This window comes from Rhinopithecus roxellana, chromosome 9, assembly GCF_007565055.1.
Source record: "Rhinopithecus roxellana isolate Shanxi Qingling chromosome 9, ASM756505v1, whole genome shotgun sequence".
NCBI lineage: Eukaryota > Metazoa > Chordata > Mammalia > Primates > Cercopithecidae > Rhinopithecus > Rhinopithecus roxellana.
Genome location: NC_044557.1, coordinates 19224434 through 19239751, shown reverse-complemented (window position 1 = coordinate 19239751; position 15318 = coordinate 19224434). Strand labels below are relative to the sequence as shown.

The window sequence follows — 15318 nt, the reverse complement described above, 5'->3', positions numbered from 1 at the left end:
CATAGAACATAGACACTAGATGGAGAGAAATGAGTCCTTTATAAATGGTTTTCTCTAAGGAAAAAAAACTGATTTAGCAAGCGAGTGGGATGGTGGTTTCTCAAAGTATACATTTTTAAAAATTGTAACAATCCCTATTACTGTATTAACTTTTAAAGTATTGATGTTACAAATAAGCTGAATACAGCAAACAGCACTCTAAACATGTATACAGCAGATTAATATTAAATAAATATGTGTAAACAAATAGAAATCCATGAAAAATATGGCACTGTAGTTTGCATTTATGTTCTATTTTTTCCTAGTAGTTTGCAATGCCTTAAAACCTCATTATATATACACATATATGATTAAGGTGAAAAAATATGAATGCATTTAAATATCCACTGAGTCCTCACTAATTTATGATATGATTCATTTCTAGGTGAATTTTATACTGAAAAAGGCTACAGTACACACTGGAACAACTGGTTTATTCTGAGTTTCTACATTGTTCTGCCGTTTTTCATAATTTTCACCATTGTGATCTTTAAGAGAAATGAAATAAGGAAATCATGCAACAGAGAGAATGCAGAGTGTAAGCGGTAATGGTATAGAATTAATGTATTAGGCTAAATTATCCTAGTCATTAACCAGTGTCATGCATGTTATATAACATTTTAAAATATTAATTCTTAAATATACTATTTTAAATCTAATGTAAGTGGTATCTTTATAATTTTGTTTTTCAATAGTTTGTTATTATATTGGGGCAAGCCTAAATTCTGAATGTTCTGGAACTTTTCTTCATGAGTATACTATGCTGTACCAAAGACTTACCAGGTCAGAAAAGAATATAGTTGGTACATTATTTTAAGTGCCCTTCTAGTTAGATCCAATTACACATTGGTGTTGGTTTTACTTACCACTTTAATATATCTATTCTTGTAATCTGTTCAGATTTTCTGTTCTTTATTAAGTCATGTTTGGAAGCTTGTGACTTAAAAAATATGTCCCTTTCTTCAAAATTGTGTAATTTGTTGCACAAAGTTATTCATCGTATTTTCTTATAATCATTTTAATGTCTGTAGGGTCAGTATTGAATTATTGCACTTTATTCCTAATTTTGTTTATTTGCATTTTCTTTTTTCTTGTTCAGACCTGTTAAAGATTTGTTAATGTTGCTGATATTTTGTTTTGTTTTGTTTTTTGGAGCAACATCTTTTTTTTTTTTTTTTTCATTTTTTTTATTATACTTTAAGTTCTAGGGTACATGTGCATAACGTGCAGGTTTGTTACATATGTATACTTGTGCCATGTTGGTGTGCTGCACCCATCAACTCATCAGCACCCATCAATTCATCATTTATATCATGTATAACTCCCCAATGCAATCCCTCCTCCCTCCCCCCTCCCCATGATAGTCCCCAGTGTGTGATGTTCCCCTTCCCGAGTCCAAGTGATCTCATTGTTCAGTTCCCACCTATGAGTGAGAACATGCGGTGTTTGGTTTTCTCTTCTTGTGATAGTTTGCTAAGAATGATGGTTTCCAGCTGCATCCATGTCCCTACAAAGGACGCAAACTCATCCTTTTTTATGGCTGCATAGTATTCCATGGTGTATATGTGCCACATTTTCTTAATCCAGTCTGTCACAGATGGACATTTGGGTTGATTCCAAGTCTTTGCTATTGTGAATAGTGCCGCAATAAACATACGTGTGCATGTGTCTTTGTAGTAGAATAATTTATAATCCTTTGGGTATATACCCAGTAGTGGGATGGCTGGGTCATATGGTACATCTAGTTCTAGATCCTTGAGGAATTGCCATACTGTTTTCCATAATGGTTAAACTAGTTTACAATCCCACCAAGAGTGTAAAAGTGTTCCTATTTCTCCACATCCTCTCCAAAAACTGTTGTTTCCTGATTTTTTGATGATTGCCATTCTAACTGGTGTGAGATGGTATCTCATTGTGGTTTTGATTTGCATTTCTCTGATGGCGAGTGATGATGAGCATTTTTTCATGTGTCTGTTGGCTGTATGAATGTCTTCTTTTGAGAACTGTCTGTTCATATCCTTTGCCCACTTTTTGATGGGGTTGTTTGTTTTTTTCTTGTATATTTGTTTGAGTTCTTTGTAGATTCTGGATATTAGCCCTTTGTCAGATGAGTAGATTGCAAAAATTTTCTCCATTCTGTAGGTTGCCTGTTCACTCTGATGGTAGTTTCTTTTGCTGTGCAGAAGCTCTTTAGTTTAATGAGATCCCATTTGTCAATTTTGGCTTTTGCTGCCATTGCTTTTGGTGTTTTAGACATGAAGTCCTTGCCCATGCCTATGTCCTGAATGGTACTACCTAGATTTTCTTCTAGGGTTTTTATGGTATTAGGTCTAACATTTAAGTCGCTAATCCATCTTGAATTAATCTTCGTATAAGGAGTAAGGAAAGGATCCAGTTTCAGCTTTCTACTTATGGCTAGCCAATTTTCCCAGCACCATTTATTAAATAGGGAATCCTTTCCCCATTTCTTGTTTGTCTCAGGTTTGTCAAAGATCAGATGGCTGTAGATGTGTGGTATTATTTCTGAGGACTCTGTTCTGTTCCATTGGTCTATAGCTCTGTTTTGGTACCAGTACCATGCTGTTTTGGTTACTGTAGCCTTGTAGTATAGTTTGAAGTCAGGTAGCGTGATGCCTCCATCTTTGTCCTTTTGACTTAGGATTGTCTTGGCAATGCGGGCTCTTTTTTGGTTCCATATGAACTTTAAAGCAGTTTTTTCCAATTCTGTGAAGAAACTCATTGGTAGCTTGATGGGGATGGCATTGAATCTATAAATAACCTTGGGCATTATGGCCATTTTCACGATATTGATTCTTCCTATCCATGAGCATGGTATGTTCTTCCATTTGTTTGTGTCCTCTTTGATTTCACTGAGCAGTGGTTTGTAGTTCTCCTTGAAGAGGTCCTTTACATCCCTTGTAAGTTGGATTCCTAGGTATTTTATTCTCTTTGAAGCAATTGTGAATGGAAGTTCATTCCTGAATTGGCTCTCTGCTTGTCTGTTCCTGGTGTATAAGAATGCTTGTGATTTTTGCACATTAATTTTGTATCCTGAGACTTTGCTGAAGTTGCTTACCAGCTTAAGGAGATTTTGGGCTGAGACAATGGGGTTTTCTAAATATACAATCATGTCATCTGCAAACAGGGACAATTTGACTTCTTCTTTTCCTAACTGAATACCCTTGATTTCTTTCTCTTGCCTGATTGCCCTCGCCAGAACTTCCAACACTATGTTGAATATGAGTGGTGAGAGAGGGCATCCCTGTCTTGTACCAGTTTTCAAAGGGAATTTTTCCAGTTTCTGCCCATTCAGTATGATATTAGCTGTGGGTTTGTCATAAATAGCTCTTATTATTTTGAGGTATGTTCCATCAATACCGAATTTATTGAGCGTTTTTAGCATGAAGGGCTGTTGAATTTTGTCAAAAGCCTTTTCTGCATCTATTGAGATAATCATGTGGTTCTTGACTTTGGTTCTGTTTATATGCTGGATTATGTTTACTGATTTGCGAATGTTGAACCAGCCTTGCATCCGAGGGATGAAGCCCACTTGATCATGGTGGATAAGCTTTTTGATGTGCTGCTGAATCCGGTTTGCCAGTATTTTATTGAGGATTTTTGCATCGATGTTCATCAGGGATATTGGTCTAAAATTCTCTTTTTTTGTTGTGTCTCTGCCAGGCTTTGGTATCAGGATGATGTTGGCCTCATAAAATGAGTTAGGGAGGATTCCCTCTTTTTCTATTGATTGGAATAGTTTCAGAAGGAATGGTACCAGCTCCTCCTTGTACCTCTGGTAGAATTCAGCTGTGAATCCATCTGGTCCTGGACTTTTTTTGGTTGGTAGGCTATTAATAGTTGCCGCAATTTCAGAGCCTGTTATTGGTCTATTCAGGGATTCAACTTCTTCCTGGTTTAGTCTTGGGAGAGTGGAAGTGTCCAGGAAATTATCCATTTCTTCTAGATTTTCTAGTTGATTTGCGTAGAGGTGTTTATAGTATTCTCTGATGGTAGTTTGTATTTCTGTGGGGTCGGTGGTGATATCCCCTTTATCATTTTTTATTGCATCTATTTGATTCCTCTCTCTTTTCTTCTTTATTAGTCTTGCTAGTGGTCTGTCAATTTTGTTGATCTTTTCAAAAAACCAACTCCTGGATTCATTGATTTTTTGGAGGGTTTTTTGTGTCTCCATCTCCTTCAGTTCTGCTCTGATCTTAGTTATTTTTTGCCTTCTGCTAGCTTTTGAATGTGTTTGCTCTTGCCTCTCTAGTTATTTTAATTGTGATGTTAGAGTGTCAATTTTAGATCTTTCCAGCTTTCTCTTGTGGGCATTTAGTGCTATAAATTTCCCTCTACACACTGCTTTAAATGTGTCCCTGAGATTCTGGTATGTTGTATCTTTGTTCTCATTGGTTTCAAAGAACATCTTTATTTCTGCCTTCATTTCGTTATGTACTCAGTAGTCATTCAGGAGCAGGTTGTTCAGTTTCCATGTAGTTGAGTGGTTTTGAGTGAGTTTCTTAGTCCTGAGTTCTAGTTTGATTGCACTGTGGTCTGACAGACAGTTTGTTATAATTTCTGTTCTTTTACATTTGCTGAGGAGTGCTTTACTTCCAATTATGTGGTCAATTTTGGAATAAGTGCGATGTGGTGCTGAGAAGAATGTATATTCTGTTGATTTGGGGTGGAGAGTTCTATAGATGTCTATTAGGTCCGCTTGGTGCAGAGATGAGTTCAATTCCTGGATATCCTTGTTAACTTTCTGTCTCGTTGATCTGTCTAATGTTGACAGTGGAGTGTTGAAGTCTCCCATTATTATTGTATGGGAGTCTAAGTCTCTTTGTAAGTCTCTAAGGACTTGCATTATGAATCTGGGTGCTCCTGTATTGGGTGCATATATATTTAGGATACTTAGCTCTTCCTGTTGAATTGATCCCTTTACCATTATGTAATGGCCTTCTTTGTCTCTTTTGATCTTTGATGGTTTAAAGTCTGTTTTATCAGAGACTAGGATTGCAATGCCTGCTTTTTTTTGTTCTCCATTTGCTTGGTAGATCTTCCTCCATCCCTTTATTTTGAGCCTATGTATGTCTCTGCATGTGAGATGGGTCTCCTGAATACAGCAGACTGATGGGTCTTGACTCTTTATCCAGTTTGCCAGTCTGTGTCTTTTCATTGGAGCATTTAGTCCATTTACATTTAAGGTTAATATTGTTATGTGTGAACTTGATCCTGCCATTATGATATTAACTGGTTATTTTGCTTGTTAGTTGATGCAGTTTCTTCCTAGCCTTGATGGTCTTTACATTTTGGCATGTTTTTGCAATGGCTGGTATTGGTTGTTCCTTTCCATGTTTAGGGCTTCCTTCAGGGTCTCTTGTAAGGCAGGCCTGGTGGTGACAAAATCTCTAAGCATTTGCTTATCTGTAAAGGATTTTATTTCTCCCTCACTTATGAAACTTAGTTTGGCTGGATATGAAATTCTGGGTTGAAAATTCTTTTCTTTAAGAACGTTGAATATTGGCCCCCACTCTCTTCTGGCTTGTAGAGTTTCTGCCGAGAGATCTGCTGTTAGTCTGATGGGCTTCCCTTTGTGGGTAACCCGACCTTTCTCTCTGGCTGCCCTTAAGATTTTTTCCTTCATTTCAACTTTGGTGAATCTGGCAATTATGTGTCTTGGAATTGCTCTTCTCGAGAGTATCTTTGTGGTGTTCTCTGTATTTCCTGTATTTGAATGTTGGCCTGCCCTACTAGGTTGGGGAAGTTCTCCTGGATGATATCCTGAAGAGTGTTTTCCAACTTGGTTCCATTTTCCCCCTCACTTTCAGGCACCCCAATCAGACGTAGATTTGGTCTTTTTACATAATCCCATACTTCTTGCAGGCTTTGTTCATTTCTTTTTCTTCTTTTTTCTTTTGGTTTCTCTTCTCGCTTCATTTCATTCATTTGATCCTCAATCGCTGATACTCTTTCTTCCAGTTGATCGAGTCGGTTACTGAAGCTTGTGCATTTGTCACGTATTTCTCGTGTCATGGTTTTCATCTCTGTCATTTCGTTTATGACCTTCTCTGCATTAATTAGTCTAGCTGTCAATTCTTCCACTCTTTTTTCAAGATTTTTAGTTTCTTTGTGCTGGGTACGTAATTCTTCCTTTAGCTCTGAGAAGTTTGATGGACTGAAGCCTTCTTCTCTCATCTCGTCAAAGTCATTCTCTGACCAGCTTCGATCCGTTGCTGGTGATGGGCTGCGCTCCTTTGCAGGGGGAGATGTGCTCTTACTTTTTGAATTTCCAGCTTTTCTGTCCTGCTTTTTCCCCATCTTTGTGGTTTTATCTGTCTCTGGTCTTTGCTGATGGTGACGTACTGATGGGGATTTGGTATAGGTGTCCTTCCTGTTTGATAGTTTTCCTTCTGACAGTCAGGACCCTCAGCTCTAGGTCTGTTGGAGATTGCTTGAGGTCCACTCCAGACCCTGTTTGCCTGGGTATCAGCAGCAGAGGTTGCAGAAGATAGAATATTGCTGAACAGCGAGTGTACCTGTCTGATTCTTACTTTGGAAGTTTCCTCTCAGGGGTGTACTCCACCCTGTGAGGTGTGGGGTGTCAGACTGCCCCTAGTGGGGGATGTCTCCCAGTTAGGCTACTCAGTGGTCAGTGACCCACTTGAGCAGGCAGTCTGTCCGTTCTCAGATCTCAACCTCCATGTTGGGAGATCCACTGCTCTCTTCAAAGCTGTCAGACAGAGTCGTTCGCGTCTGCTCAGGCCTCTGCTGTTTCCCCTATTGTTTTTTAGCTGAGCCCTGCCCCCAGAGGTGGAGTCTATAGAGACAGGCAGGTTTCCTTGAGCTGCTGTGAGCTGCACCCAGTTCGAGCTTCCCAGTGGCTTTGTTTACCTACTTAAGCCTCAGCAATGGCGGGCGCCCCTCCCCCAGCCTCGCTGCTGCCTCGCGTTTAGATCGCGGCAGACTGCTGTGTTAACAATGAGGGAGGCCTTTGTAGTAGACTAATTTATAATCCTTTGGGTATATACCCAGTAGTGGGATGGCTGGGTCATATGGTACATCTAGTTCTAGATCCTTGAGGAATTGCCATACTGTTTTCCATAATGGTTGAACTAGTTTACAATCCCACCAACAGTGTAAAAGTGTTCCTATTTCTCCACATCCTCTCCAACACCTGTTGTTTCCTGACTTCTTAATGATTGCCATTCTAACTGGTGTGAGATGGTATCTCATTGTGGTTTTGATTTGCATTTCTCTGATGGCCAGTGATGATGAGCATTTTTTCATGTGTCTGTTGGCTGTATGAATATCTTCTTTTGAGAAATGTCTGTTCATATCCTTTGCCCACTTTTTGATGGGGTTGTTTGTTTTTTTCTCGTATATTTGTTTGAGTTCTTTGTAGATTCTGGATATTAGCCCTTTGTCAGATGAGTAGGTTGCAAAAATTTTCTCCCATTCTGTAGGTTGCCTGTTCACTCTGATGGTAGTTTCTTTTGCTGTGCAAAAGCTCTTAAGTTTAATTAGATCCCATTTGTCAATTTTGGCTTTTGCTGCCGTTGCTTTTGGTGTTTTAGACATGAAGTCCTTGCCCATGCCTATGTCCTGAATGGTACTACCTAGATTTTCTTCTAGGGTTTTTATGGTATTAGGTCTAACATTTAAGTCTCTAATCCATCTTGTTTATTGCGGCACTATTCACAATAGCAAAGACTTGGAATCAACCCAAATGTCCATCTGTGACAGACTGGATTAAGAAAATGTGGCACATATACACCATGGAATACTATGCAGCCATAAAAAAGGATGAGTTTGCGTCCTTTGTAGGGACATGGATGCAGCTGGAAACCATCATTCTTAGCAAACTATCACAAGAAGAGAAAACCAAACACCGCATGTTCTCACTCATAGGTGGGAACTGAACAATGAGATCACTTGGACTCGGGAAGGGGAACATCACACACTGGGGTCTATCATGGGGAGGGGGGAGGGGGGAGGAGGGAGGGATTGCATTGGGGAGTTATACATGATATAAATGATGAATTGATGGGTGCTGACGAGTTGATGGGTGCAGCACACCAACATGGCATAAGTATACATATGTAACAAACCTGCACGTTATGCACATGTACCCTAGAACTTAAAGTATAATAAAATAAAAAAATAAAAAAATAAAAAAATAAAAAAAATAAAAAAAAAAAAAAAACAATGAGGGAGGCTCCGTGGGCGTGGGACCCTCCCGGCCAGGTGAGGGATATATTCTTCTGGTGTGCCCGTTGCTTAAAGCGCGGTATTGGGGTGGGAGTTACCCGATTTTCCAGGTGTTGTGTGTCTCAGTCCCCCTGGCTAGGAAAAGGGATTCCCTTCCCCTTTGCACTTCCCAGGTGAGGCGATGCCTCGCCCTGCTTCAGCTCTCGTTGATCAGGCTGCAGCAGCTGACCAGCACCGATTGTCCGGCACTCCCTAGTGAGATGTCCCCAGTACCTCAGTTGAAAATGCAGAAATCACCGGTCTTCTGTGTCGCTCGGGCTGGGAGTTGGAGACTGGAGCTGTTCCTATTCGGCCATCTTGCTCCGCCCCCGCTGATATTTTTAAAGATCCTTAAAAGATCCAACTTTTTGTTATAATTATTTTTCGCTAGTGTTATTCAGTTTTGTATTTCATTAATTACAGGCTAATATTTCTTATCTACTTTTTTTCCTTGCTTGGGGATTGGCTAGTTCTTTTTCTAGTAATTGTAAGGTCAATGCTTACATCATTGTTTTGAGATCTTTGTTCTTCTGATATAGGCATTTAAATCTATAAATTTTCCCTTAGGCTTCGCTGCATTCTATACATTTTGATAGCATATGTTTTCATTTCCATTCAGTTCAAAATGTTCTGTTTTTTCTCGTGAATTCTTCCCTTGGACTCATACATTATGAGTAATAAACTCATAATATTGTTTAATTCCCAAATATTTATAGATTTCTCATATTTTTTGTCTTGTTAATTTTCAACTTAGTTGAGCACAAAATATACTTCATGTGATTTCAATCATTGTAAATTTAAAATCATTTTAAATTTTTTGGGACTTTTTAAATGGCCTAGTATATAGTCTGTCCTGAAGACTATTCCAAATACACTTGAAAAGAAGGTGTACTTACTATTGTGAATACCCACTGCGTGTGTGGGGAGTTCTATAGAATACAGGTAGGTCGAGGTGGTTGATGGTGTTGTTCAAGTCTTCTATATCCTTGCTGATTATTTTTGTCTAGTTATTCTATCAGCTTTATACCACTTCATGGAAGTATAATTGACATATAAATATGTATACATACTTAATATATACATCTTGATGAGTTTGGAAATAAATATTTCCCTTTAAACCATCATCACCATCAAGGCCATAAATATATCAGCTCCCAAAATATCCTCCCAAACTCTTTATTACTATTGTTGTTTTAACAAGGTAAGAACATTTGACATAGATCTACCCTGTTAGCAAATATCAAGTATACAATACAGTATTGTTAGCTATAGGTACTGTGGTGTATAGTAGAGCTCCGGAATTTATCTTGCATAACTGAATCTTTGTACCCTTTAACCATCACCTTCCCATTCTCTGCTCCCATATCCCTTGGCAACCACTGTTCTACTCTCTACTTCTATGAATTTGATTATTTTTGAGCCCACATATAGTTAAGATTATGTAACTTTTGTCTGACATATTTCACACAAATTTTGTCTGGCATATTTCCCTTGGCATAATGTCCTCTACATCTATTCATGTGATAACAAATAAGAGAATTTTCTTCATTTTTAAGGATGAGTAATATTCCATTACATACATTTGGCACATTTTTTTTTAACTATTTACCCACGATGGACATTTAGGTTGTTTCCATATCATAGCTATTGTGAACAATGCTACAATGAACATGGTCATGCAAATACCTCTTCAAGGTCTTGATTTCAAGTCCTTTGAATTCATACCCAGAAGTGAGGTTGTGGCATCATATAGTAGTTCTATTTTTCATTTATGAAGAACCTTCATACTGTTTGCATAATGGCTATACCAATGTACATTTCCACCAATACTGTACAAGAGTTCCTTTTTCTTCATATCTTTACCAACCTTGCTCTCTTTTCCCTTTTTTCAATAACAACCAAGTTAACCTAAGATGTGAAGTAAGCCATTCTAAGTAGAAAGTAATATCACATAGTGGTCTTCATTTATGTTTTCCTGATTATTGGTGATATTAAGTACCTTCTGATACCTGTTATTCAATTCTATGTATTCTTGAAGAAATGTCTATTAAGCTGCTTTGATAATTTTTAAATCAGGTTGTTTGCTTTCTTGCTATTCAGTTGTATGAGATCTACAAACACACACACACACACACAGACAAATATATATGTGTGTGTGTGTGTATATATATATATATATATATATATAAAGTTTGTAGAGACACTGTCTCCGTATGTTGCCTAGGCTTGTCTAAACTCTTGAGCTCAAGTAGTCCTCCCGCCTCAGCCTCTCAAAGTGCTGGGATTACTGGCATGAGCCATGGTGCCTGGCATCCCACACATATTTTTGATATTTTGATATTATGAAACCCTTTATCAGATATATAGTTTGCAAATACTTTGTCTCATTCTATAGGCTATCTTTTTATTTCATTGATTGTTTCTTTTGCTATGCAAAAGCTTTTTAGTTTAATGCAATCACTTTATTTCTACTTCTATCGCACACACCCCTCACCCCTCACGTTCTAATTAGGATGACTTCTTCTTACAGTGGTCGTAACACCCACCTATTAGCTTATACCAATTGCAGGCTGATTGCTAAATTGTTTTCAACATGCCTTGGAGCATAAATTGCTCCATAGTCTGATCAATTAAGTCCAAGTGATTTTGCAAAAATAGTCTTTGAACCTAGCCCTTGAAGCTTATTTCTTCCCTCTAATCCCCAATGAACCATCCTTAGTGATCTCTTTCTTTGGTTGTCTTTGTTAAACATCTAGCTGCTGTATAATTTAGCTTGTTTATATATATGTGTGTGTGAAACAAGATAATATATATATATATACCATCTTTTCTTAATTGTTTACCATCACAGTCTCCACTGATTTTGACAGCATCCTTAGACTCACACTTTCCTATCCTCTGTTGTAATTAAGTTTTCTTTAAAAAGGTACAGACCAAAATTTTACTCTTGGACATTTATCTCCAAGAAATGAAAATTATGTTTTCTCAGAAACATGAATTCAAATGTTCATAATACTTTAATTAATAATAATGAAAAACTAGAAATGACTTCAATGCTCCTCAATAGGTGAATGGTTACCAAAAGCAGAGTAAATCCATACTATGACATATACTAACTAAAACAAAGCCATTTTCAAAAGCTGACGCACTGTGTGATTGGACTTATATAAAGTTGTTGAAATAGAAAAAAAATCAGTATGGGAAAAAGATTAATGATTGTCAGGGACTAGGAATTGTGGGAGAGGTTGATGTGTATGTCTATAAAGGGGGAAGGCATCAAAAAGTCTTGTGTTTATAATATAGTTCTGTATCTTAATGTGATTATAGTTATATGCTATTACGCATGTGATCATTTGCACACAACTACCCACATGCCAGCATAAGATCGTGTACACCTGGTGAAATATGACAAATCTCTGTGAATTGCATCAATATTAATTTTCTGATTTTCGTATTATATTATAGTTAGGCAAAATGTTAGCATAAAGGAGGTTCAGTAAAGGGTACACAGGACCTTCCTGTGCATTTCTTTGAAATGTCCCATGAATATGAAACTATTTCAAAACAGAAAATCAAAAAGTTATTTCATGAACATAAATGTAAAGATAAAGTTATGGAGCTTTTTGAAGAAAACAAAACTTTTGGCGACCCAGAACTATACCAAGAGTTATTTTACCTGAGAACAAATCATGATCCATAAGGAAAATTTGAACTTCATAAAAATATAGAAAGCATTTTTATAAGGTACTTTCAGCAGAAACAAGGAAATATTATGACATTAAAAAGTAGATTGGTTAACATTAGGTGACTTCAGGTTATATTTCCCTGCAAATGTTAGAGCAGAGGGCACTTTCTTACCACATAAGCTGACATTGACCTGTGTAAGGATTAGGCTTTAATTCCTCTCCTGATTTCTTGGAAAGTCAGATAAACAACTGAGTTTCAGTTTGGTTACATGGCACCTTAGGATGAATGGCTCCATTTCAGTTTGTTCTGTTGGAGACTAGTGTAAGAACTCAGCTCAACAATAACCTCCCATAGATTGTATTTAACAACCACTTTCCCAAACAACCACCTTGCAAAATCTTTCTAAGATGAGAAATTAACACTCACACTTAAAACTTTTGAATAATTTAATATTACTCTCATAAAAAGTTTATTTACTCACCCAATTAGCTTAAATCTCAAATGTGACATTCTTTCTGTAGTTACTTTTGATAGAGAAAGATAGATTATTTTAACTGCATTCCCAGGGAAAGTTGTATACATCCTAAAAATGAATTTGTAAAGTATATCTAGCTATGACATTTCTTCAATATGTCTAGTTTCCTATTAGCCTCTGACCTACTTGAACATAAGGATGGCATCTCTATATTTTGGAAAGAGCTGCTACAAAGGTCCCTGAAATGTCTTCAAGGCCTTTCCCCTATTGTCTTGGATATTAGCACTTGGCTCCTTTTTAGTTAACAGAGATTTTAATACAATCATGAGTAACTGTATTATTTATCATGCCTTCAGTGATGTGTAGTAGACTTCAAAAATGTGTTCAGGTCATAGAGAGTCAGAAAGTCATTATTCTTTAATAGCAACACTGTAAATCTTGATACATTAATTATCAATTATGTGAATTAACAAAATATATAAATAATAAAGTCTTTAAGGTGTATAGGACTATTTAAATAAATATGACATACAACATATATCACAACCAAAAGCACATGGTTAAAAAATAAATACTTCAGTGAAATAAAAATTTTGGCTATTTGGAGGTTAATTTTTTATGTTATTATAGTTTGTAAGTCAAACAAATATTTTATTTAGAAGGAAGTGTGGAAAAATGAGTTGTAAAAGAGCCAACCTTATTTTGTTCCCTTCTACAAACTGGAGAAGACAATCAATATTTGATTTTGTTTTTAAATATTGCATGAAAGGTATATAAGCAAGAGTATTCCACAGAAGGACAACTTAAGAATGTCTGGCCAAAGAAAAAAATTGCAAAATTGAAATTAGGTAATTCCATTTTTATATTTTTGAGAACTACCATACTGTGTTCCACAGTAGTTTTACAATTTTTCATTCTCACCAGCCGTCCAAAAGGGTTCCAGTTTGCCCATATTCTTGCTAGGATTGTTATTTTCTGCTTTTTAAAAAAACATAGTAGCCATCCTAATGGGTGTGAGGAGAAGATATCTCACTGTGGTTTTGATTTGCATTTCCCTAATGATTAGTGATATTGAGTATATTTTCTTGTGTTTGTGGGCCACAGAGGATGGGAAGTTATTGAATACGTATCGTTCAATGAAGAGTTATTCTTTTTTTTTTTTTTTTTTTTTTTTTTTTTTTTTTTTTTTTTTGAGACGGAGTCTCGCTCTGTCGCCCAGGCTGGAGTGCAGTGGCCGGATCTCAGCTCACTGCAAGCTCCACCTCCCGGGTTCACGCCATTCTCCTGCCTCAGCCTCCCGAGTAGCTGGGACTACAGGCGCTGCCACCTCACCCGGCTAGTTTTTTTTTTTTTTTTTTGTATTTTAGTAGAGACGGGGGTTTCACCGTGTTGGCCAGGATGGTCTCGATCTCCTGACCTCGTGATCCACCCGTCTCGGCCTCCCAAAGTGCTGGGATTACAGGCTTGAGCCACCGCGCCCGGCCCCATGAGGAGTTATTCTTTATTGAGCACAGAAGTTCATTTTTGCAAGAAGAAAATGTTTCTGGAGACAGATGGTGATAGTTTCACAGCAATATGAATGTACTTAGTACCACTGAACTGTACACTTAAAAATGGTTAGAATGTGTATTTTTACATATTTACATTACATACAATACTACATAAAGTATTTTTATAAACTGAATAAAGAAATTGTGAAAAAATTAAAGTCAGCAACCTGAATATTAACTATAAAATGAAATTTATTTCCATGTTAATTCTATTGTTTTCATGTGTGAATGTCATATTAATGGGGAAAAAATAAAGACTAACCTTTTATTTTGTCTCCCTAAGCCATAGGTTTTTCTAAGAAACAAAGTACATAAAACTGAATAAATGGATTTTGATTGTTTTTACATAGTCATTTCATAGTTTGCCTGGTAAATTATAAATCAATGCTAATGTATGAAAACATATACGTTTATTTTATGTTTAGCTTTTTAGTTGGACTCCTTATAATATAGATAAGTTACCTATAATATAGATAAGAACCAAATTTATCTATAATGTAGATAATATAACATCTATAATATAGATAACCAAACTTATCTATAATAATCTTTGAATTTTAGCAATTATAAAGTAGAAATTCAGTAGTAAATATGGTTTAAAATAGGCACTGGCTACTGCTAAACATATTGTGAATTTCTATTTTTTCTGTTTTTCTTCACTATAGTAATTCATCCGCTGTATCAGAAAGCTATGATGTGGAACATTAATATTGCACAGAACTTCCGTAGCAAATAAACTAAAGGAACAAATGTGCTTTATAACCTTATGTTATCCCCGAATGCATTGTAAATGCTAAACTTTTGGAAAATAAAGCCTGCGTGCCTTCCCACGTGCCTCCTCCAATGCATCCGGTTGTGGGTGGGGAGCCCCCTGACTCCAAGTTCCACGAGTCTCTGGGATCCACAGAGCTGGGTCTGGGCCGTGCCCTCTAGACTCCACCGTTCTTGGGCTCCGCTCGGCCTCCCCAGCCCTGGCCAGAAGCAGCCCTGTTCCATGCTCAGCAGCCATTACTGTGGCGAGGCCGCTGGCCACGCAATGCTCTCTTGCTGATCCTCTCAGAGCTGGACCGGCTGACCTCCGCGGGTCATTGCAAGTGAAGAATTTTGCTGCGTACGATGACTGCATTTCAGTGTCCAGAGAGGAGGCATGTGTCACCCTCCCTGTTCCAGTAGCTCAGGCCAAGCTGGGCAGAAGAAACAGCCCGTTGCTCCAGAGCCCCAGAGCCTCAAGGACAGGCGGGCATCATCCTCCTTGGTCTTGAACCTTAGGCCAGGTTGGGGAGGGACACGGTCAGAGCCTGCCCAGTTTCAGGGCCACTG

At 37.5% G+C, this 15318-nt stretch overlaps 1 protein-coding gene across 3 annotated transcripts in view; it reads left to right on the top strand.

The window, feature by feature from the left end:
- The window catches only part of LOC104676327 (disintegrin and metalloproteinase domain-containing protein 18), a 163245-nt gene extending 148417 nt beyond the window's left edge, over positions 1–14828 (top strand). For 2 of the 3 annotated variants that reach the window (XM_030937875.1, XM_030937874.1), the window contains 2 exons: positions 425–584; positions 14664–14828. In XM_030937875.1, coding sequence (XP_030793735.1) covers positions 425–584; positions 14664–14706 — 203 coding nt within the window. In that variant the 3' untranslated portion in view covers positions 14707–14828. The remainder of the gene's footprint in view (positions 1–424; positions 585–14663) is intronic. The other variant, XM_030937873.1, reaches the window with a different exon arrangement.
- Positions 14829–15318: the final 490 nt, after the last annotated feature.